The sequence below is a fragment of the Moschus berezovskii genome, chromosome 14 (assembly GCF_049115385.1).
Source record: "Moschus berezovskii isolate FMDL1 chromosome 14, NW_MosBer_1.0, whole genome shotgun sequence".
NCBI lineage: Eukaryota > Metazoa > Chordata > Mammalia > Artiodactyla > Moschidae > Moschus > Moschus berezovskii.
This window is the reverse complement of record NC_142473.1, coordinates 70,753,857-70,777,952: the sequence shown is the minus strand read 5'-3', so window position 1 is coordinate 70,777,952 and position 24,096 is coordinate 70,753,857. Positions and strand designations below refer to the sequence as shown.

General features: G+C 45.4%; 1 protein-coding gene across 2 annotated transcripts in view; it reads right to left on the bottom strand.

The window, feature by feature from the left end:
• Nucleotides 1-3,042, bottom strand: part of LDLRAD3 (low density lipoprotein receptor class A domain containing 3) — a 273,200-nt gene extending 270,158 nt beyond the window's left edge. For both annotated transcript variants that reach the window (XM_055423847.2, XM_055423846.2), the window contains exon 1: nt 2,935-3,042. In XM_055423847.2, coding sequence (XP_055279822.2) covers nt 2,935-2,980 — 46 coding nt within the window. In that variant the 5' untranslated portion in view covers nt 2,981-3,042. The remainder of the gene's footprint in view (nt 1-2,934) is intronic.
• Between the last annotated feature and the right edge of the window lie 21,054 nt (nt 3,043-24,096).

Genomic DNA, 24,096 nt, shown 5'->3' with positions numbered 1-24,096 from the left:
CACTTATCACAAAGGTAAAGGCCTAAGTGGAGGAAAAAACACCTCGCACCCCAGCAGGGAGCCTTCATCCACCTCTTTGAAGACGAAAAGCAACAAGGTGTGTTTATTTGTACTTGCTGCACACAGCCTCACCGACTGGCCTAGGCTGCACGAAGCCACTCAGTTTGTTTAAAAATGATAATAATAATAAAACCCACCTGCTCACATCACTAAGCAGACCACTCCAGGAGAAAAGGTCACACCCACACTCCTGGGTACACACCGGGGAAATCAAGCCTTCTCACTGACAGGTAGAAAAGGTCAGCCAGTAAGGAGGTGAGCCATCTAACCCCCACAAGGCCTGCTCACCATCAGACACCTTCAGCATCCATGCATTTAAACCCACCGAGCCCACCTCGGCAAGGAAAGCTGGACCTCAAACAGCCTGAGCCTTTCTCACTGGATACATTAAAAAATAATAATGGTTGAAATCGATGCTTCACTTCCCTAACACGATAAAAACAAAGGAAGGAAAAAATACACACACGCATGCAAAGGTGTCTGAGAAGGCTCCTGAAAAATAGAGGCCTCCAGATTGCTCTTGAATGTCAGGTTCCTTCCAGTCCTACAAAGACCTGAAACTCAGACTAGGGCTCCGCTCTGACCCCGAGTTTCTTCACAGACTATCAAAGGGAGAAAGAAATCCAAAGTGCCAAAGCACTGGCATTTATCATCTTTCTTGTTCAATCAACTTCCCAAAAGAGGATGGAGGTGGAGGATATGGGACAGAAAGACAGGGTCTCTGGCCCACGACGAACTGACCTACCGTGCAGGATTCAGGAGATGTGACCGGCCCTGTTCTCCGGTGACAAGTTAGGGCAAAGTGGAATCCCTGCTAGAAGGGTGATACTTAATATAACAGGAAAAATGCACACACTTCAACCTGCCTAGAGGTTTCTAAACTAGCAACTCACTGTAAAGGTGAGTCAAAACCACACTAGCCCAGGGAACACAGGTAACAGAAGACCACCACTTGGGACAGCTGGGCGCTCCGTGACTACCACTGCCCATCCTTCCCTCTCCACTATGACTGTTCAGTCGTGTCCAGCTCTTTGAACCCCATGGATTGCAGCACACCAGGGTTCCCTGTCCTTCACTACCTCCTGGAATTTGCTCAGATCCACTCTGACTGTTTTACTTAGTTTTAGCCCTATTTTACACGTACACACATATTAACCAGTGCTGACCAGAGAAAGACAAAATTAACGTTACAGCTATTTTTACAGTGATGAAGACTCAATGAAAGCCACCCAGTACTAACTGGGAGATGCAATAAATAACAGTTTCTACTGGGCCGCAGGCAGTTCCCTGAGGACATGCACAAGACCTGGCGTCTGGACTGTCCTACTTGGGTTTTATCAGGGGACACACCAGGTCAATGCAAATAGAAAGCATGAATCTAGGCAGGTCTTTGTGTCTGAGATGTCCGGGAAACCTCCCAGTTCTAACAGCATCCAAATAATCACTAGTCCCTACCTGTGACTGCCAACATCCCCCTGGGAACCCTCTCCCTGGGGTGGCTGAGTAGTTCAGGACAAACAGGACACTCTGACCCACACCTGGTTAAAAATCCACAGCAGCCACCAGCATTCCACCCTCCCTGGAAGCCGCAGAAAACCCACAGACATCTAAGCAGGAGTCTCGGAGGAGTGGGGATGATGTCATAGGTCTTAGAGTGGGGGAAGGCTACCCAGCGGATTCTCAGGATGGCCAGGACCAGGGACTCCAAACAGGAGGAGGGTTTGTCTTTCCTAGTGTACATCTGGCAGGGAGGGGGAAGTCTGGAATTAAGCGAGGCTCAACTTCCCCAACAAACACACCCCCAAATATACTTCCACCTCAAGTAGCTAGAAGTATCTGGGAGAATCGGGCATGAATTAGACATGTAGATGGCACCAACTTCAGGCAAGCCAGCTTCGTGATGAAGAAAGTTCACACTGCCCTGTCATCTACTTTCCTGTGCATCAGCTGCCCAGAAATAAATATGGAGGGGTCAAGGGCCTGCCGACCCTAGGAGGGGCAGCTGACAGCTGTGACCAGAGGGCAGGGGCAGGGGAACAGCTCTGGGCTGGAATCTGGAGTGCGCTCACATCAGCAGAAAAGTTCCAGGGAACGTCATGCTGCTCCTGAAGACCTCAGGGTGCACAGGCTACAGGCGATGCCAAGTTCAAAGGGCGGCAGATGAAGCCCGTGCCCTCTCCCAGGGGAATCTTGCCGAACAGGGCGTCCACCGTAGGGCGAGTGGGGGTGATCAGATGACTTAAATAAATGTCCTGCTCCCAGAATCAGTGGGAAAGATGAATAATTCCCAGGTCCGGCCCTGCTTCATCTCCCTTTGCCCAAACCAAACACAATCCCAGGAAGGAATGGATGGGAAGGGCGATACCACCCGCCCCGCGGTCCACGTAGGAAACTGAGGCACGGGGGTGCACACGAGAGAACCCAAAGGGGCCCTGGGGAGGCTAACGCAGCACCCAGCACCCCGCGTCTGGGGTGCTGGGATCAGGGAAGCGTTCTCTCCACTCCCCACCCTTCTTCCTTTCTTCTACACAACACACAACACACAACACAACACACACACGCACGCACGCACGCACGAACTCTCCAGCTACGCCCAATCGGGGCAGCGGCCGGGCTCCCCAGAGCCGGACTGCACACAAAGCCCCGCCCGTGCACACACACACAGCACAAGCCGGCGCGCACGCCCACACAATAGGACGGCGCGCACCCCGCCGCGGCCCCTCGCCGGGGTCCCGGCCAGCCCGGCGCCGGGGTCCGCCCTCTGTGCACACCCGCGCGGGGAGACGCAGCCCGGGCAAGGGGAGGGGGCACGATCGCCGCCGCGCCCCGCGCCCCACGCCCCGCAGAAAGTTCTCCGGACGCCCCCCGACTCACCCGCGGCGCTGCTCAGCAGCAGGCACAGCGGCCCCAGCAGCCACATGGCGCGGCCGCCGCTCCCGCTGCCCGGCGCCGTCGCGGCCCCCGCGGCCTCGGCGACGACCCCGCCCCTCGCCGCGCCGGCCCCGCCCCGCGGCCCCGCCTCCCGGCCGCCCCGCCCCCCGCGGCCGCCCGCCCGGCCCCGATCCGCGGAGCTTTCGCGAGCATCCGGGTCGCGCGCCGCCTGCGTCCCGCCCCGGGTGTCCAGGCGCAGAGAGGGCGCCAAGGGGGCCGCGGAGGGTCCGGCCCTGGCGGCCGCTCGCCACCAGCCCCTCTGGCTGCGAGGACCTAACAGTCCAGGCTCTGTCCTCGCCTTCTGTTTCTCTTTCTCCTCCCACTTGTGTTCCTCCATCCTCCGAGGATGCAGCGCTCACCACCTCCTCAAGTCCCAAACTTGAATTCTTTACAGAACTAACTTCAAAATGAGTTTACTCCAGGGAGGGAAAGAAAGAGTTGAAAGAATGAGCCAAATGTTATGAGGGGGAAAAAACATTTATATGTATTATTTTTAATGGCAATATGGAATACGACAAGTGCTTCTCAAACTTTTCAAATGCATCCGACTCACCGGGACTCTGACTCAGTAGGTGCAGGGTGGGGCCTGCGATTCTGCTTTTCTAAGAAGCTTTCAGATGATTTGGAAACTGATGGTGAACCACAAGTGGAGTAGGAACACAGCTTTAGCCTGTGCTTAATTTCCTCTGGATCTTGTCTGCCTAGACCAAGGGACTTTGGGGCCCCAGTTTGCAGAAAAGGAAAGTAAATGTGAAAGTAGAAGCCCAAATACAAAAAGAACAGCTGCTCCAGTGCAGTTGGGGCTCCAAGACAGCCCTGGTGACAATTCCCAGAGGATTTAGACAGAGGAAGAATCAATGCCGCTTTCGTTGTCCACTCTCCAGCTCCTTCCCTCCCCAGAAAAAAAAAAGCAAGAAAAAAATGCAGGTCATCACCCCAAACTGGAAATATCCATTAACTGAGAAATGGATAAAGAAATCGTGTCCTGTCACTTAATGCAGCAACAGGTGCTGCTGCTTTAGTCACTGAGTCGTGTCCAACTCTTGGGACCCAGTGGATTGTAGCCCTCCAGGCTATGCGGTTCTCTGTCCATACCGTTCTCCAGGCAAGAATACTGAAGTGAGTTGCCATTTCCTGCTCCAGGGGATCTTCCTGACCCAGAGATTGAACCCTGGGTCTCCTGTATCGAAGGCAGATTCTTTACCGACTGAGTCACAAGTGGCTCAACATGGATGAATCTCAGAAGGGCGCTAGGAGAAAGAATCCAGGCTCCAAGGGTGCATTCTGTATGACTCCATTTATAAGACATGAAGGATGAGGACAGGGAGGGAAGCGAAGCCATCGGGACCAAAATCAGCTCAGTAGACACCAGGATCTGGCCTGGGGAAGAAGGACCAGTGCAAAGGGTCACAAGGGAACGTTGTGGGGCAGTGAGACTGTTCTGCAACTTGATTATGGTGGTGGCTGTTGTTGTATACAGCATACACATAACTATGTGTTTGTGAAAACTTCGGGAAGAACATCCCTAAAACCCACACCTACAGCAAGTGCAGTTTACTGTGTATAAACCATACCTGTTTGGAGGAGCTGGGAGGGCATGGGTGCTGGAACTGCTGGTTAGGAAAGTTGTAGATGGGATGCCCATATTAGATTTGAGATGAACTGGAGAAACCACAGAGGATACTGAGATCCGGTGTCTTTGCATTTTAATTGGCTGCTCTAGTCTGGAAATATAAAGGTTAAAGTGGATCAGGTCAAAATTTTAAAAATAACAACAACAGTTCAAGGTAATGAGAAAATGTGATGCCATGTAGGCAAGTTGAGCAAGTTCCATATTACAAAGTAGTTTGTCACATATGGAAAACACAAACAAATTCTCCAAAATGTTTAGCGTCTGGGGGTTTTCTTCTGGGGTCCATGAGGACTAGGGTGCTCATCTCATGGGCTTCAGAGAATTTTAAAAACCCCAATATTTTATGCAAATTTCAAGTGTGTATGAGTACATACATTTTTCCAGGAAGCATGTTGGAATGAAGCCTCTGACCTCTGATAATGATAGAAAAGAAGCAAATAATTTCTCCTGTAGTTGTTCATTTGCCTCCAAACATGAGGAATATGGAAGGAGGAATGGATCTGACCCAGTACCATCTTTCTTATTTCTTTGTGTTTCTTTGGGCACGTGAACTCCAACTCTGTAAGTGCCTGGTTTGCTTCCTGCCTCTCTGTCTCTGTCTCAATTTCTCTCTCCCCCGTCCCCCCACCCACACACATGCACACACATATCTGTTGAATATATGAATGTCTTTGAGACCATTCCAACTATGTAAAGCCCTCTTTACATTCAGTGTTGTTTCTATACTTCTATTGAATCACTCTCAGCCTCCCCACCATATAAGACGTTCAGTTCAATTCAGTTGTTCAGTCGTGTCCAACTCTTTCTGACCCCATGGACTGCAGCACGCCAGGCTTCCCTGTCCTTCATCAACTCCCAGAGCTTGCTCAAATTCATGTCCATAGAGTCAGTGATGCTATCCAACTATTGGATCCTCTGTCGTCCCCTTCTCCTCCTGCCTTCAATCTTTCCCAGCATCTGGGTTTTTTCCATTGAGTCAGTTCTTTGCATCAGGTGGTCAAAGTGTTGGAGTCTTAGCTTCAGCATCAGTCCTTCCAATGAATATTCAGGACTGATTTCTTTTAGGATTGACTGGTTTGATCTTGCAATCCAAGGGACTCTCAAGAGTTTTCTCCAATACCACAGTTCAAAAGCATCAGTTCTTCGGCGTTCAGCTTTCTTTATGGTCCAACTCTCACATCTGTACATGACCACTGGAAAAACCATAGTTTTGACTAGATGACCTTTGTCAGCAAGTAATGTCTCTGCTTTTTAATATGCTATCTAGATTGGTCATAGCTTTTCTTCCAAGGAATAAACATCTTCTAATTTCATGGCTGCAGTCACCATCTGCAGTGATTTTGGAACCCACGAAAATAAAGTCTGTCACTGTTTCTATTGTTTCCCCATCTATTTGCCATGAAGTGATGGGACTGGATGCCATGATCTTAGTTTTCTGAATGTTGAGTTTCAAGCCAGCTTTTTCACTCTCCTCTTTCACTTTTATGAAGAGGCTCCTTAGTTCCTCTTTGCTTTCTGCCATATGAGTAGTGTCATCTGCATATCTGAGGTTATTGATATTTCTCCCAGCAATCTTGATTCCAGCTTGTGCTTCATCCAGCCCGGCATTTCACATGATGTACTCTGCATATAAGTTAAATAAGCTGGGTGACAATATACAGCCTTAACGTACTCCTTTCCCAATTTAGAACCAGTTCGTTGTTCCATGTCTGGTTCTAACTGTTGCTTCTTGACCTGCATAGAGATTTCTCAAGAGGTAGGTCAGGTGGTCTGGTGTTCTCATCTCTTGAAGAATTTTCCACAGTTTGTTGTGATCCACACAGTCAAAGACTTTGTTGCAGTTAATAAAGCAGAAGTAGGTGTCTTTCTGGAGCTCTCTTGCTTTTTCTACGATTCAACAGATATTGGCAATTTGATCTCTGGTTCCTCTGCCTTTTCTGACAGTTCTTTGGAATTCTATCAAAAGCACAGGACCCTCAGCTTCTGGAAAATGTAATAGGATCCAGTGCTAATTGTTCAGATCTCAGGGAGCCAATCCCAAGTCTTTTTTTACAGTTGGTTTCATAAAAATCAAAATCAGAATGCTTCATGGCTCTTATTTACCAAAAATGAGACACTCTGACCTTGTATATGTGCTTCAAACATGGCTTCACATTATTAAAGAAGGGAAGAGTTTTGTCTCACTGTGGTCTTTGGTAGAATGATCTATAGTTCTCATGCTTTTTCTTATCAACTCCTCACAGTAGCTCCAGCCACATCACACATGAAAATAGCGCAAACTAGACTTGAGCTCAGCTTCTTCTTCACTGTTCAATCGCTAAGTCATGTTCGACTCTTGGTGATCCCATTAGCTGCAACTTGCCAGGCTTCTCTGTCCTTCACTATCTCCCAGAGTTTGCTCAAAGTCATTTGCATTGAGTCAATGATGCCATCCAACCATCTCATTCTCTGTCATCCCCTTCTCCTCTTGCCCTCAATCTTTCCCAGCATCAGGGTCTCTTCCAATGAATTGGCTCTTCGCATCAGGTGGCCAGAGTATTGAAGCTTCAGCTTCAGCCTCATTTATTCCAATGAATAAGCTGCTTCTTACCTATGCTCAGTTCTCTTCACTTCCTAATCTGTGACTTTGGGCAAATGATTAGACTCTCTGAGCTTTAGTTTCCTTATCTGTAAAATGGGAATAAGAGATGTCAGGTTTAAGAGATGTCAGGAATAAGAGATGTTAGGGTTGCTGTCAGGATTCAGTGAGCTATGTGAAGTCTTTTGCACAGTACCTTGTGCATAATAATTGCTCAAGAAAAAGTAGATGCTGGTGTGGTTGTGGTTTCAGTTCACACTAAAGGCAGCTGCTGTGGTCATCAGTCTCCAAGATGGCACTCAGAGATCCTTGGCTTCTGGTATTTTGCTTTCTGTAGTCCCCTCCCACAATCCCCTCCACACTGGCCTGGCTGACAAGTGTGACCAGTAGATACTGTGGAAGTGGCAGAGGGTACTCTCAAAGGCTGGATCACAAAGGACTTGGCACTTTCTTCCTTGCTCCCTCCGATCCCTTGTTCTGGATGAAGTCGGCCACTGTGTTGGGAGGACACTCAAGAGGTCCTGGCGATAGGCCCACATGGAAAGGGACTGAGCTTCCTGCCAACTTGGAAAGGACCATCTTGGCAGCAGAACCTTCAGTCTCAATCAAACCCTCAGATGAGTGGACCGATATCTGACCAGCTATTGTGGGAAATCCTGAGCTGGAACTACCCAGCCACTCCCAAATTCCTGATCTACAGAAGCTGTCAGAGATGATAAGTATGTATTATTGTTTTAAACCACTGACTTCCAGGTGATTCTCTATTTAGCAATAGATAACTAGTACTTCTGCCTTTAAAGCCATCCAGAGGACTGACTCAATGATTCTGTAGGACCTTATAAATAATGGCATAATTGGGAAACACTTTGAATTTTGACTGCTGCTTAGTAAGCACTCAAATGTTTGTTTTATTGTTATCATGGTTTATTCTAAGATTATTGTCATTATCATCACCTTTTTTCCAAAGCACCTAGGTCTCATTCAAACTTTAAAAATAGGTTTTAACTCAAAGAAGAGTGAAGATGTGGGTAGAACTAACAAGCAGAGGAAGAGCCGATGGACACCAGAGAGACAGAGGCTACTTGCAAAATGTTTACCGGAAACTAGTAGACATTTGCTTCATAAAAATCATGCAGAGAGATGGTAGATGGTCTTGCTCCCTTCCTGACCCAGTTGTTTCCTTGGCTCACAGTTTCACATGGGTGCCATCCTTCCTGCCCTATGTTCTCCCTGTCATACATCTGATTTTCGTTCCTTCCGGGATGTGAAGAAAATAGAAATTCGCTTGAGGATACAGTCACAGAAGGTTCGTTCCCCTCCACACTGGGATGGATGCTGGAATCTACCTGTGGAGAGGCTGCCTGGTGGAAAAAGAGGACTACGCTCTTCCTGAAATGTGTGCCCACATGCACTGTCTCCCCCTCACACGTGACTATCATGACTCCACAAAGGCAAGTAAGCTACTCCACAAAGGCTTTGGAGTAGCTTGACACACCTGGGCTCCTCGGTCCCACCACGTAGTAGCTCTGTGAGGCTGAGAAAGTCACTTTACCTCTGAGTGTCATTTTCCTGTGCAGTGGGCATGACAGTTGTACCCACCTCCTGGGGTTGATGCATGAAGCAGGACTCTGATTCCCTCACTTATTTGACAGTTGTTGAGAGAGAACTGTGTCAAACACTGTTCTGGACTCTGGTCTGCTGCTGTGAACACACCTTTGCTTGTCCTCACAGAGCTCACAGTCTAACGGGGGAGGCAGACAGACATCAAATTGACATGTAATACAGTGTCCTTTATATAAGGGCTGTGTGAGGCATTCTGCAGTTTCTGACTCACAGCCTTGATTTGTTCAGTCCTTATTTGCATTACTGGCTGAGGGCCTACATTTGAGGGGTAAGTAATACCAGGAAACACGAAGGTTAAAACTTCAAATGTCTGCCGTAGGCAACCTCTGAGATGGCCCTCAATGATCCTGCTTCCTGGAATTCACACTTTTACGTCATTCCCTCCCTTGAATGTTGCTGGATCTAGTGACTCAATTCTAACAAAGAGAATACAGCCAAAGAATTCCAAAACTGTGCTCAGTCACTCAGTCATGTCTGAATCTTTGCGTCCACGGGATTCTCCAGGCAAGAATACTGGACTGGTTGCCATGCCCTTCTCCAAGATATCTTCCCAACCCCAGGATCAAACCCGTGCCTCTTATGTCTCCTACGTTGGCAGGTGGGTTCTTTACCACTAGGGCCACCTAGATCATAACAACACGTAGGCTCCTGTTTCTCTGCCTCCGTCTCCCTCACCAGCTCCCAGTTTCTAAACTGTACTATGTATGGAAAGGTTCAGCTGGCGAGGAAGTGGACAGGCCTCTAGCCACAGCTAGTGAGGTACTTAGACCCTCAATCCAATGAGCCCACCAACAACTGAATCCCGCCAACAACCACATGACTGAACTTGGAGGCAAATCTTCTCCCCAGTCAAGCCTTCAGTTGAGATCCAACCCTAGCTGACTGCTTGGCTACAACTTCATGAGAGACCTTAAACAGAGGAACCCAGCTAACTGTGCAGATTCCTGACCCAGGAAAACTGGAAGATTATATGTTTGTTGTTTTAAGGCACTAAGTTTTGAGATAATTGGTTATAGACCAACAGATAACTAATACAAAAGCCTTACTATACACACTGAGTCTGTGAACATTTAGTATTATTGAATCTCACTTACCCATTAGCCTGAGGGAGGCAGTAGGAGAGCATTGTCATCAACCAAGTGTCTGCATCAAACATTGTGTATTTATGATCACATCAATCTTCACAGCAATCTCTGAGTTGGATGTTATGATGCCTTTTGCACAGATGGGGAAATCTGAGGTGCAGAAGTGACTGGCCCAAAATTGCCCACAAAGTAAACCAAGATTTGAAGCCAGATCCTTTTGATTCCAAAGGAGTCCCACAATACCATTCTGAACCCCGATGCCTTCTATAGCAAAACAACATCTTATTCATAAAACTTAGAAAGTGTTAGCAGCTTGAAAGGTAATGTGCTCACTGGCTTTGGGGCTAGACAGGTAAAAATGCTCAGCACATCAAATGGAACTTGATTTATTATGCAATACAATTCAACTCCCAGAAAACTTTTCTAGAGGCGTCTAAGTATTGTAGTTCCCACACCCCCAAAAATGCTGAGTATGAGAGTTCTCCCGGCTAGAAATTAAAGTCATTCCAGAGCTGCCAAATGTATAGATATATTTTTAAATTGTCAGACTAATCTACAGAGAAATACTGCTGGGAACCAGCACAGTTCTTGTAATTCATGTTTAATAAAGTCACTAGCTTGAGGAAGAGAGATCTTCTGACATTTATAAATGAAAAATTTGTACCATCTGAAAGGATGAAAATTTTACCCCTCATTTAGAAAAAACATGCAGCTTGTTATTTATTTTAATGTCTCAGTTTTACTGCCCCTTGAATGAAGTTGTCTACACCCTTAAAAGAGTTATTTTTCATTTGTGATCAGGCCTGGAACCAATGAACAATTATATGAAAAAGAATTTCACCTGAAATTTATTAACCGGGACTTGTTGCCAGCTTTCATCACAGACTTTTTTTTCTTTCTCAATTGGAAAGGGGGGAAAAGGTAGATTTATTAAATGTATAAATCTATTATTGGTCTATCAGTTTGAGAGGGAAAATTGTCATTGAATTATATACAATAGGTCTGTGGTGTGCAATATGGTAGCCTTTAGCTGCTTGTAGCCCCCAGTAGATATACTGAGCCCTTGAAACGTGCCTATTATGATAGGAGCTAAGTAAAAAGCCAAACTGAATTTCAGGGACAGTACAAAAAGAATGCAAAAGATCTCACTAATATTTACACTGACCATAGGTTGAAATAAGGTATTTAGATGTATAGGTATGTGTAAAATAATATTCAAATTAAATCCACTGATATCTTACTACTTTAATGTGAAAATTTTAAAATTTCATATGTAGCTTGCATTTGGGGCTCACAACGTATTTCTTTTCAAGGTAACTGATAATAGATGTTTTATCTGATGAATGATCACATGACATGTCTGCTTTCCTGGCATCATTGTTAAATGTAAATTCATTTGAAGATCACTAACTTGGGAGAAACTTTTTTTCTCCCAGTTTCTCCATCTAAATAATTTTGTTCCCAACCCCTCTTAACCTTATATTCTAGTCATCCAAGTCAACTGAGATAAAAGTGATTTTAATGTCATTATTTCAGTATTACAAATGCACCACAGGGTCCAAAAGAAGGAAGGGAGGGGAATAAATAGAGAAAAAAGGAAGGATCTTTTTAAACATTGTGAACATTTGGCACATGGGTTCTGAAAAGAACCCAACACCCAGTAAGATTTCCTGAAGTAAGATTTCAGTAGGGAAATTTATATAGTAATTAACTAACAAGCCAAAAGTGATAAGAGATATTCACTCAGTGATAAATGGGAGACAATGATTCCAGCGTGCCTAGGTCTGATCTCCTTCCCCAAGTAACAAACTGTTTCACAGACCAATAGGTAAGCAGTAGACTTTAATATAAGTACTGAAATAAAAATAATCTGGAAGGTAAGTAGATTTACATTTTTAATCTGACATTATTGGAACATTCTTCCTGCACCATGAAAACTCTGCTTTAATAATTTACATTGTTTTTCTCTGTTCACCTCAGCCTACTTCTTTTAAACACCTCTTCATTTCAAGTTAGATTCTTTGGGCTTGATTTATTTTAATGTTTAAAAGCTTAATTTGGGGGCGCTGTCTGATTGCCTGATCTGGAGCTGATGCTGTGTGGGTTTGCAGTTCAGTTCTGGGTGGCAGGGGTGTAGAGAAGAGGGATTTTGTGTGTGTGCATCTTTCAGTGAATTCCCACCCCCAGAGTGGGAGAGAAGGAACTAGAGGGACAGGGAAAGGAAATTTTTTTAGTTTCTAGGACCCTTCTACCTGCCAGTAATGAAAACACGGTAGAATTACAGGTATTGTTTGCTTCTGTTAGGCATTGATCACAGCTCTTTAAGACCAGCTGGCACTTTTACCTTGTTATTCAAGCCATAAATCTGGGGATAAGCCTGGACTTCTCACTCACTTTTCCCCAACAATGTCAGTCACTGAGATTTGTTAATTCTACCTACTTAATGCCTCTTGAATACAATTCACCCTTCTCTTACCCTCCTGCCACTCCCTTCATTCAGATCCCCTGCACCTCAACCTCAACTTTCTCACTGGCCTTCTCGGGTTTTGTTCTGCTGCCATTCAATCTGCTTAAAACTTCCATGGCTCCCTATTACCCATAGGACAAGCTCAGACTTCTCAGCTGAATATATCTTTCATGAGCTGCTACTGGGGCTGTCATGGGGATTGAGGGCAGAGAGGGGCATAAGGGTGAGACCAGAGGAGTGGGCAAGAGATTTGGGGCATGTTAAGAAGTGTAGTCTTTATCCTTTGCACAATCAGTTCAGTTCAGTTCAGTTCAGTCGCTCAGTCGTGTCTGACTCTCCGCGACCCTATGAATCACAGCACGCCAGGCCTCCCTGTCCATCACCAACTCCCAGAGTTCACTCAAACTCAGGTCCACAGAGTCCGTGATGCCATCCAGCCATCTCATTCTCTGTCGTCCCCTTCTCCTCCCACCCTCAACCTTTCCTAGCATCAGAGTCTTTTCCAGTGAGTCAACTCTTCGCGTGAGGTGGCCAAAGTATCGCACTTTCAGCTTTAGCATCAGTCCTTCCAATGAACACCCAGGATTGATCTCCTTTAGAATGGACTGGTTGGATCTCCTTGCAGTCCAAGGGACTCTCAAGAGTCTTCTCCAGCACCACAGTTCAAAAGCATCAATTCTTCGGCGATCAGCTTTCTTCAACAGTTCAACTCTCACATCCATACATGACCACGGGAAAAACCAGAGCCTTGACTAGACGGACCTTGGTTGGCAAAGTAATGTCTCTGCTTTTCAATATACTATCAAGGTTGGTCATAACTTTCCTTCCAAGGAGTAAGCATCTTTTAATTTCATGGCTGCAGTCACCATCTGCATTGATTTTGGAGCCCAAGAATATAAAGTCTGACACTGTTTCCACTGTTTTTCCATCTATTTCCCATGAAGTGATGGGACCAGATGCCATGATCTTTGTTTTCTGAATGTTGAGCTTCAAGCCAACCTTTTCACTCTCCTCTTTCACTTTCATCAAGAGGCTTTTGAGTTCCTCTTCACTTTCTGCCATAAGGGTAGTGTCATCTGCATATCTGAGGTTATTGATATTTCTCCCAGCAATCTTGATTTCAGCTGGTGCTTCTTCCAGCCCAGCATTCCTCATGATGTACTCTGCATAGAAGGTAAATAAGCAAGGTGACAATATACAGACTTGACGTACTCCTTTTCCTATTTGGAACCAGTCTGTTGTTCCATGTCCAGTTCTGACTATTTCTTCCTGACCTGCATACAGGTTTCTCAAGAGGCAGGTCAGGTGGTCTGGTATTCCCATCTCTTTCAGGATTTTCCACAGTTTATGGTGATCCACACAGTCAAAGGCTTTGGCATAGTCAATGAAGCAGAAATAGATGTTTTTCTGGAACTCTCTTGCTTTCTCCATGATCCAACGGATATTGGCAATTTGATCTCTGGTGCCTCTGCCTTTTCTAAAACCTGCTTGAACATCTGGGAGTTCACGGTTCACATATTGCTGAAGCCTGGCTTGGAAAATTTTGAGCATGACTTTACTAGCGTGTGAGATGAGTGCAATTGTGCGGTAGTTTGAGCATTCTTTGGCATTCCCTTTCTTTGGGATTGGAATGAAGAGTGACCTTTTCCAGTCCTGTGGCCACTGCTGAGTTTTCCAAATTTGCTGGCATTTTGAGTGCAGCACTTTCACAGCATCATCTTTCAAGATTTGAAATAGCTCAATTGGAATTCCATCACTATCACTAGCTTTGTTCCTAGTGATGCTTTCTAAGGCCCACTTGACTTCACATTCCAAGATGTCTGGCTCTAGGTCAGTGATCACGTTGCACAATAGGAGGTCACAAATGGTCAGTTTCATGCTGGGTCATGCATGAATAGAGGTGTTCCGGTTAAAAGCAAGGGTTCTGGGATCAATCTTAGCTTCAAAGCCTGAACATGCCACTTTAGCTGTGTGTCCTTGGGCAAGTTACTTAACCTTTCTGAGCTGGTTTCTTCAACTGTAGAAGGGAGATTAAGACCCCATGAGATGGATACAATTAGGACACCTAAATGAGGTTGTGCTCAGCTTACCACCCGGGACATAGTAAGCATTTGACTAATCATTTTTGGGGGCTCCAAAGTCACTGCAGGTGCTGATTGCAGCCATGAAATTAAAAGACGCTTACTTCATGGAAGGAAAGTTATGACCAACCTTGATAGTATATTGAAGAGCAGAGACATTACTTTGCCAACCAAGGTCCGTCTAGTCAAGGCTATGGTTTTTCCCGTGGTCATGTATGGATGTGAGAGTTGGACTGTGAAGAAAGCTGATCGCCAAAGAATTGATGCTTTTGAACTGTGGTGCTGGAGAAGACTCTTGAGAGTCCCTTGTACTGCAAGAGATCCAACCAGTCCATTCTAAAGGAGATCAATCCTGGGTGCTCATTGGAAGGACTTATGCTAAAGCTGAAAGTGCAATACTTTGGCCACCTCATGCGAAGAGTTGACTCACTGGAAAAGACTCTGATGCTTGGAAAGGTTGGGGGCAGGAGGAGAATGGGATGACAGAGAATGAGATGGCTGGATGGCATCACGGACTCTGTGGACATGAGTTTGAGTGAACTCTGGGAGTTGGTGATGGACAGGGAGGCCTGGCGTGCTGTGATTCATGGGGTCGCGGAGAGTCGGACACGACTGAGCAGCTGAACTGAACTGAACTGAACTAACATTACCACTAATAACTCTAAATCATCCTACACTTCTTCCAAGAAGCACTCCATGAGCCCTCAAAACTGAGTTAAGCCTCATCCTCATGTGTTCTTGTAACACTTTGTATTTCTCCTTGTTGGTAGGACTTATGAGTCTGTATCTTAGTTGACCATTAGTATGTCATTTCCCCCATCAGACCATGAACTCCCTAAGGCTAGAAACTGGCAAGAAGTTACTTTGACATTTACTAATTGAACAAATACCTTAGATCACCTCCTACTTTGATTCACATGATCTCCTTTGTCCTATCTTTATTTCCACCTTACAGTTGAGGAAATAGAGGCTCAGAGAATCAAGTCATAAGTCTGCAGTCCTATAATCAGTGAGCATCAGAGCTGTGATCCGCCTCTGGCCTCATATCTCACAATGGCCAGCTGGGCAGGAGGAAAAGCTGAGAGCAGTAACACCCTCTAAAATGACCTTCCCGGAGCAGGACGAGTGTCCTCACTCAGCCTCACGAAATGGCAAAGTGAAAGAATAAAACATTTCAGCTGGAAAAACAATAGATAGCCAAAAGTCAACCCCAATTCTACCAGAAGTCATAATTCCAGAAAACAGAACTACATACACAAACGGCAATATACTCCAAGATACACATAATAAAGTCACCTTGGCAGTGCCTGTGCCCTTGTGGCCAAGCCAGGGAAGGATTGAATTTAAAAGAGAACTAGTGAAGGCAAAAGAAGTGGGAGGCAGAGGATGAGATGGTTGGATAGCATCACCGACTTAATGGACATGAATCTGAGCAAACTCCAGGAGACAGTGAGGACAAGGAAGCCTATTGCAGTCCATGGGGTTCCAAAGAGTCAAACACTCCTGAGTGACGGAGCACACAGCAGGAGGACTTTTACCCACATGAGCCCATCCAAAGAGGTGTGCCTACCCACCCACAAGGTTCAGCTCCCTGCCACATAGCCAAGAGCCTGATCATGGTGAAACGCCAGAGTAATTACAATGACAATTTCCAAGGGGGAAAGATCAGGCCGTGGTAATGCTAGACACTGTCTGCATAGGCCAGTTGGCTCAGCTCTCTCAGCATGGGGCCAGTGAAGCCAAAGTGGAGGCTGATACTATTGTGGCCAGTTGGCTTTGCCCTGAAGGAAAAAAAGAAAAAATGTTCTCTGGTCACTGGCTAGAATCTTCATCCTGCTCAGTTGTCCCGCCAGTGCTGGTATCCGGGATCAAAAAGGGATTGGGCAAAGGACTCTGGAGAACCTACTGGCAGTCTTGCCGACCAGGGCTGACGTTAAGGCAGCACATGCCAGCACAGAAAGCTGACTGTCGGAAGAAAGACCCCGAGTCCCCCGAGCGTCCCTCACACCGCCCCAGGTGCCAGCTCCTCCCCAAGGCAACAGTGAAAAGTGGCAGAAAAGGAAGAGAAATACAGAAGCCACCCAGCTTCCAGTATTGGGGGAACAGCCTGATGTCACAGAGTTCGCTAAATGTGTCACCAAATGAGGCAATGGTTATCAACTTGTATATTTCTAGATTTAAATAAACTATCAAATGAGGGCAAAAAATGTCTCAGCATGCATCTTGAATTTGAGTTCCCAAATTAGTCTTCCTGAGAATAGAAGAGCTTTTCCATGAAGGCCACAAGTAGATGTTTACTGAGAGTTTTCTTAGTTGGGATTCCCCCGAACAGCAGAGCTTGAGACGAGGATGCGGACCAGACGGTTTCATGGGAGGTGATCCCAGGAAGCAGGGAGGGAGTGAAGACAGAGGGATGACAGGGGACAGGAGTCAATAAAAGGAGCATTTGTTGAGCTGGTTAACACTCTGAGCAGCTGAGGCTCAGCCCTGGTGTGCACCCTCTGGGATCCATGCAGACCACACCTCAAATTATTTCTCTGAATTCGGAAATAAGACATTTATCCATGGACTCCTGCCCCGCGTTCGTTGTGTTAACCATCTGAGCTTCCCGATTGTCCCACTCTGGAAAAGCTCCCAAGGAAGCAAAACCAAGAGGCTTAGTGATGCTGGAGGTAGGATCCTGCCAGAGTGTGGGCAAAGTTGCCCACTAGCCACAGCCCGCATCCCATGGGGGCAAGTAGTGAGGCTTCTGATATGCCAGGTATCTTACGTCCCACAGACAGGTCCTAGCCTTTTCTTCATTTTCAGAAGAAGCTGAGACACAAGAAAGGTAAAGGTCACAGAGCTAGGAGATGGCTGAAGACTCAAAACTGCCTTATTCAACTCCTGAGTCAAAGCATTTAACCGTGTCAAAGTATTGCCTAAAATGGGACTTCATAAAAGATTTTATAAAAAGCAACTATTTATGGATTCCTGGGAGAGAGGAAGAAACAATAGCAGGGAAGATTTTATAAACACACTCCCTTCTTTTCATGGAAATAAGGAAGACAGTCGATCTGGCCATAGATTTTTAAAGAAACTCTTGAAAATATCTTCGAATGACTTAAAGACACAGAATGACAGACAATCCCCTAACCCCAATACTCAAAGATACTATATATTTAAAAGTACCAGTTGCTTATTGAGCTTCCCTGGGGCCTCAGTGGAAGCAAATCCACCTGCTGATGCAGAAGACCCGGGTTAGATCCCCGGGTAGAGTAGATCCCCTGGAGGAGGGCATGGCAACACACTCCAGTATTCTTGCCTGGAGAAAACCGTGGTCAGAGGAGCCTGGCAGGTTACAGGCCATGGTGTGGCAAAGAGTCAGACATAGCTTAGCAATTTAAGAATAACAACAAAGTTGCTATTATTCTAGTGAAAGCCCAGTGGATATTGAGGTTACCAACGCCCCACCCCACAGCACTAGGAAGACTGTGGACCAATTATTTAGTGTAATTCTTTAAACAATTTATGATTCTTTGGGCTTGGATTTTTTTAAGAGGTCAAAAGCATGGCTTTCTCTGAAACAAAGCAAAAATGTTTTGGGTAAAGTTATAGGCATGTAACATTTAGATGAAGAAGCAGAGTTGATACAGCCAGTGTGCAGCTGGCTTACCCAGAATCAGAGTGGATGAGAATTAAAATTGGGGATGAATTTACTATCCAAGCTCTCATCCTACTGGGAACGTGAGGGTAATGCTATGTACGCGATGTACCAGTCATCCTCAGAGTTAAGCAAACCCAGAGATGAGGTTCCAGGTAAACGGTCTCCAGGAAGGTGAGGGGAAACTTTTTACACAGAAAATAAAGGCCACTAAAATGACATGGTTCCTCTCAGAGCTCTTTGGGCTCTGTCTCCCCAGTATTGGAGAAGGCAATGGCAGCCCACTCCAGTACTCTTGCTTGGAAAATCCCATGGAAGGAGGAGCCTGGTAGGCTGCAGTCCATGGGGTCGCGAAGAGTCAGACGCGACTGAGCTACTTCACGTTCACTTTTCACTTTCATGCATTGGAGAAGGAAATGGCAACCCACTCCAGTGTTCTTGCCTGGAGAATCCCAGGGATGGGGGAGCCTGGTGGGCTGCCGTCCATGGGGTCTCACAGAGCCGGACACGACTGACGCGACTTAGCAGCAGCAGCAGCTCCCCCATCCTTTGCTCACTGTCTATTTGTTTTCACTGGGAGGTTCTGTGAGTAAATTTCTAGCTTCTGAGGCATGACTGAAACCCAGATGGTTGCTCCCATTCTCTACCCTTGCACCGTCTTTCCAAGTTTTCTTAAATTTGATGTCTGCCCTGCTTTAGATGAGTTGGCAATGTTGCCTCTGATACTCGTTCTTTGAAGACTACTTCTGCTCTGTAATTTACAACTAGGAAGTCCCTATCTGCACTTTGGAAGAAAATCTGTGACCAACCTAGACAGCATATTAAAAAGCACAGCATTACTTGCTGACAAAGGTCATATAGTCAAAGCTATGGTTTTTCCAGTGGTCATGTATGGATGTAAGAGTTGGACCATAAAGAAAGCTAAGTGCTGAAGAATTGATGATTTTGAGCTGTGGTGTTGGAGAAGACTCTTGAGAGTCTCTTGGACTGCAAGGAGATCAAACCAGTCCATCCTAAAGGAAATCAGTCTTGGAATATTCATTGGAAGGACTGATGCTGAAGCTAAAACTCCAATACTTTGGCCACCTGATACAAAGAACTGATTCATTGGAGAAGACCTTGATGCTGGGAAAGATTGAAGGCAGGAGGAGAAGGGGAAAACAGAGGATGAGATGGTTGGATGGCATCACCGACTTGATGGACATGAGTTTGAGCAAGCTCTGGGAGTTGGTGAGGGACAGGCAGGCCTGGCGTGCTTCAGTCCATGGGGTCACAAAGAGTTGAACATGACTTAGCAACTGAACTGATACGCACTTTTTTGTCAGTGGATGGAAAAGAAACAGAACCATCAGAAAATGCTTCAGAGTTCCAAGATATGCAAAGAGGAAGACCTATGTAGGGTTGACAGTAAAAGAGATAGTAATGATTTCCGTTAAGTGACATTATGTTAGCCACTACACCGTAAGATCAGTCCCAAGGGGAAGTACCATTTAATAAAGCCCAGTCTGGACAGACAAAACATAATCTACAAGGTCTTAATTGAAGACTTTTAGAAATTAAAAGAATTCTGATTTGTGAAATCTCACACATACCCAACACGCCTCATGATCACTTTTCTTTTCTCCCAGCTTCCCTACACGACACCCTGCCTAGCACCCTCCTCCTGAAATTTCCTGGAAACATTCATTATGGTCATTTGCTCGGCACATATTTGCTCCCTTCCCTTTCCTATTGTGGGTAAAGAGACTTCTCCCCGACACTGATGTTGGCCTGGGCCAGGTGACTTGCTTTGGCCAGTGGAGTATTAGCAGATGTAACTGGAGCAGGGGCTTCCCTGATGGCTCAGTGGGTGAAGAATCTGCCTGTGATGCAGGAAACAAATGATACTCAGGTTCAGTCCCTGGGACAGGAAGATCCTCTGGAGTAAGGAATGGCAACCCATTCCAGTATTCTAGCCTGAAAAATCCCATGGGAGAGGAGCCCGGTAGGCTACAGTCCATGGGGGCACAAAGAGTCAGACAAGATTGAGAGACTACACACACACATGCAACTGGAGCAGAGGCCTTAAATTTGCTTGTGAGTTTTGCTTGACCTCGTTTGTTCTGGTGAGCTAGCATAAGAACACATTTGGGTATTTTCTGCCCATTCCATACAGTCCCCAGATCAGGGATATTTAAGGCAGATCTGAACCCATTCACAGGTTGGGGCTAAGCCTAGTCAACCCGCAGTCTGAAGCAGAACCACCCATCTAAGTCCGGCCACCACCACCCTACTTGTAACCAATACCAGGTCCCTGTTCATTGCTGTCATCAACTGTACTTTTTTCTCCCATTTGTACTAATTCTAATGAACAAAAACACCCCCCCGCCAAATTGCAGCCCCCTTTCAGAGGAGATTTAAAGGAAAAGAATTGTGGTAGAGCAAAATAAAAATCTTCATTAAGACACAGAGGGAAGAAAAAAGGCCGGAACTGTTCATGTGTTGATAATTCTTAAGTTGTGAATAACACCTATGATAATAGCAACCATTTATTTGTTCTGTGACAGGCACAGTGTTAAATAGTCTATAAGCCTGAATATATTTAATCCACTCAATACCCAAGAAGTCAGAATAACTACCACCATTTGATGGAAAGAAAACTGATGCTTAGACAGGTTGCATATCTTGTTAAAAGGTGCCAGAGCTGGGATCAAAACACAGGTTGAAGCAAATCCCAATAATTATTGAGCAACTTAGGCAGTGCACCAGTGTTAAAATGAAATGCCATTCTTCAGTGTAACAAATTGGCAAAGATTAGAAACACTCTAATACTGACTATTGGCAGGAGAATGGCATCTCATAAAATACAGGTGAGAATGTACATTGGTTCTAACACCCTGGAAAGCAACCTGGCAATACTTGTTAAGAACCTGAACATTTTCACACCCTTTAAATCAGTAATCCCACTTTTTTGATTATGTTCTAAACATCTATTCAGAGATGCGGCAGAAGATTCATGTATAAGATTGTTTTTCAAGGCATTTCTGAGTTTGGTAAAAATTTGGAATCAACTAAAGTATAAAATAGTCCCAAAATACTTAAATAGTTGGTATTGCTACAGGCTAGAACAATATGCAGCCAGTAAAAATATCATAATTTTGTGCTGTGAGAAAAACTTGTGCTATGGTCTGAATATTCATCACCTTAAAATTCAAAAGTTGAAATCTTAACCCCCAGTGTGATGGTATTAGGAGGTGGGTCTTTGGGAGATAGTTAGGTCATGAGGGTGGAGCTGTGACAGATGGGATTAGTGCCCTTATGTAAGAGGCTCCAAGAGAGCTCCCTCCCACCTTCTTACAGGTGAAGACACAGCAAAATGATGCCATCTATGAATCAGGAAACAGGTTCTCAGCAGACAACCAGTTTGCAGGCATACTGATCTTGAACTTCTCAACTTCCAGAACCATGATAAAGACATTTCTGTTTTTTATAAGTCACTCAGTCTCAGGTATTTTGTTACAAGCAGCCCAAATGTGGACTGGTTCCAAATAGGAAAAGGAGTACGTCAAGGCTGTATATTGTTACCCTGCTTATTTAACTTCTATTATGCAGAGTACATCATGAGATAAGCTGGGCTGGAAGAAGCACAAGCTGGAATCAAGATTGCTGGGAGAAATATCAATAACCTCAGATATGCAGATGACAGCACCCTTATGGCAGAAAGCGAAGAAGAACTAAAGAGCCTCTTGATGAAAGTGAAAGAGGAGAGTAAAAAAGTTGGCTTAAAGCTCAACATTCAGAAAACTAAGGTCATGGCATTCGGTCCCACCACTTCATGGCAAATATGTGGAGAAACAGTGGAAACAGAGGCAGGCTTTATTTTGGGGGACTCCCAAATCACTGCAGATGGTGATTGCAGCCATGAAATTAAAAGACGCTTACTCCTTGGAAGCAAAGTTATGACCAACCTAGACAGCATATTGAAAAGCAGAGTCATTACTTTGCCAACAAAGGTCCTTCTAGTCAAGGCTATGGTTTTTCCTGTGGTCATGTATGGATGTGAGAGTTGGGCTATAAAGAAAGCTGATCGCGGAAGAATTGATGCTTTTGAACTGTGGTGTTGGAGAAGACTCTTGAGAGTCCCTTGAACTCCAAGGAGATTCAACCAGTCTATCCTAAAGGAAATCAGTCCTAAATATTCATTGGAAGGACTGATGTTGAAGTTGAAACTCCAATACTTCAGCCATCTGATTTGAAGAGCTGATTCATTGGAAAAGACCCTGATGCTGGGAAAGATTGAAGGCGGGAGGACAAGGGGACAGCAGAGGATGAGATGGTTGGATAGCATCGCTGACTCAATGAACATGAGTTTGAGTAAACTCCAGGAGTTGGTGATGGACAGGTAGGTCTGGCGTGCTGCAATCCATGGGGTTGCAAAGAGTCAGACATGACTGAGCGACTGAACTGAACTAAAATATGGACTAAGCCTGTAATACGCTCTAACTAGAAAAAAAATGTAGGCTATAAAACTGCATACATAATGTGACTCCAGTTTGGAGAGTAACACGTTGTGTGCTTGTATGTAAGGCAATACAGTGGTGAGTAATCATGCATTATTGTTGCATGGTGATTATCATTTTCTGTTGGATGCCACTCCAGTACTCTTGCCTAGAAAATCCCATGGATGGAGGAGCCTGGTGGGCTGCAGTCCGTGGGGTCGCTAAGGGTCGGACACGACTGAGGGACTTCACTTTCACTTTTCACTTTCACACATTGGAGAAGGAAATGGCAACCCACTCCAGTGTTCTTGCCTGGAGACTCCCAGGGAAGGGGGAGCCTGGTGGGCTTCCGTCTATGGGGTCACACAGAGTCGGACACGACTGAAGTGACTTAGCAGCAGCAGCAGCAAACACGTTTTACATTTACTAAATTTTATACAGTAAGAAAATATTACTTTTGTTCCCAGAAAAGCATATTTCAAATGATTGTTTGGAAAAGCTGGGAACTGTTTTCCCTGTTGAACATGAGGACAGCAGTTTTTACCTGTTTTGCTCACTGAAATTTACCCTGGGTAGCACCTGGCTCCTAGTGTGTGCTCAGTAAGTATCTGCTGAGTTACTGAAAGGCATACCCTGCAGCATGTGTAAATCCACTGTGGATGTTGCTAGGCTTATCTATAGATTCAGAACCAGCCACCCCCCAAATAACAATCATTTTAATAGGCTCATGCATTCCTAGAGAACACTTCAGGTAGGACACAGTGGGATGACGTATCTTTCTCCCCATCTGGGGCCTCCTTGTTACCTTTCCCAGTAGGATAATTATTGAGGCAAAGAAAGGAAAGTGAGGAAAGCATTCCCAGGCCCATTTTCCACCCCCTGCAATGTTAACAGAAGTCTTATTGAAAGCAGTTCCTCTATAGCTTTTGAACCTGTGACCTATGAAATCTGAAGCGGCCCCACTGCCAAGTCTCCTAGAAAAGTGCTTGTTCTGGTGGGTGGGGTCAAAGTGACCTTGGAGATGAGACTAGCTGGAGGTGTCTTCAAATGTTAAAAGCAGGAAGCATCTGGAGGCTTCTTCCCATTCAGGCTGTCAACCAGAGCATACACACACACACACAGTGTCTCCATCCAGCCTGGTCTTCCACAGTGGATTCTGCATGAGCAGAATGAACCTTTATTTTGTGAAGCCACTAATACTTTGGGATCTATTATTGTACCAGAGTCCACCTTAGCCTGAACTAACACAATTTCCAAATACAGAGCTATGTCACTTAATGAGAGGTACCTGACTTGTACAGCAAGGAGATCAAACCAGTCAATTCTAAAGGATATCAATCCTGAATATTCACTGGAAGGACTGAAGCTTTAATACTTTGGCTAGCTGATGCAAGGAACTGACTCACTGGAAAAGACCCTGATGCTGGGAAAGATTGAGGGCAGGAGAAGAAGGGGATGACAAAGGTCGAGATGGTTGGATGGCATCATCAACTCAATGGATGTGAGTTTGAACAGAC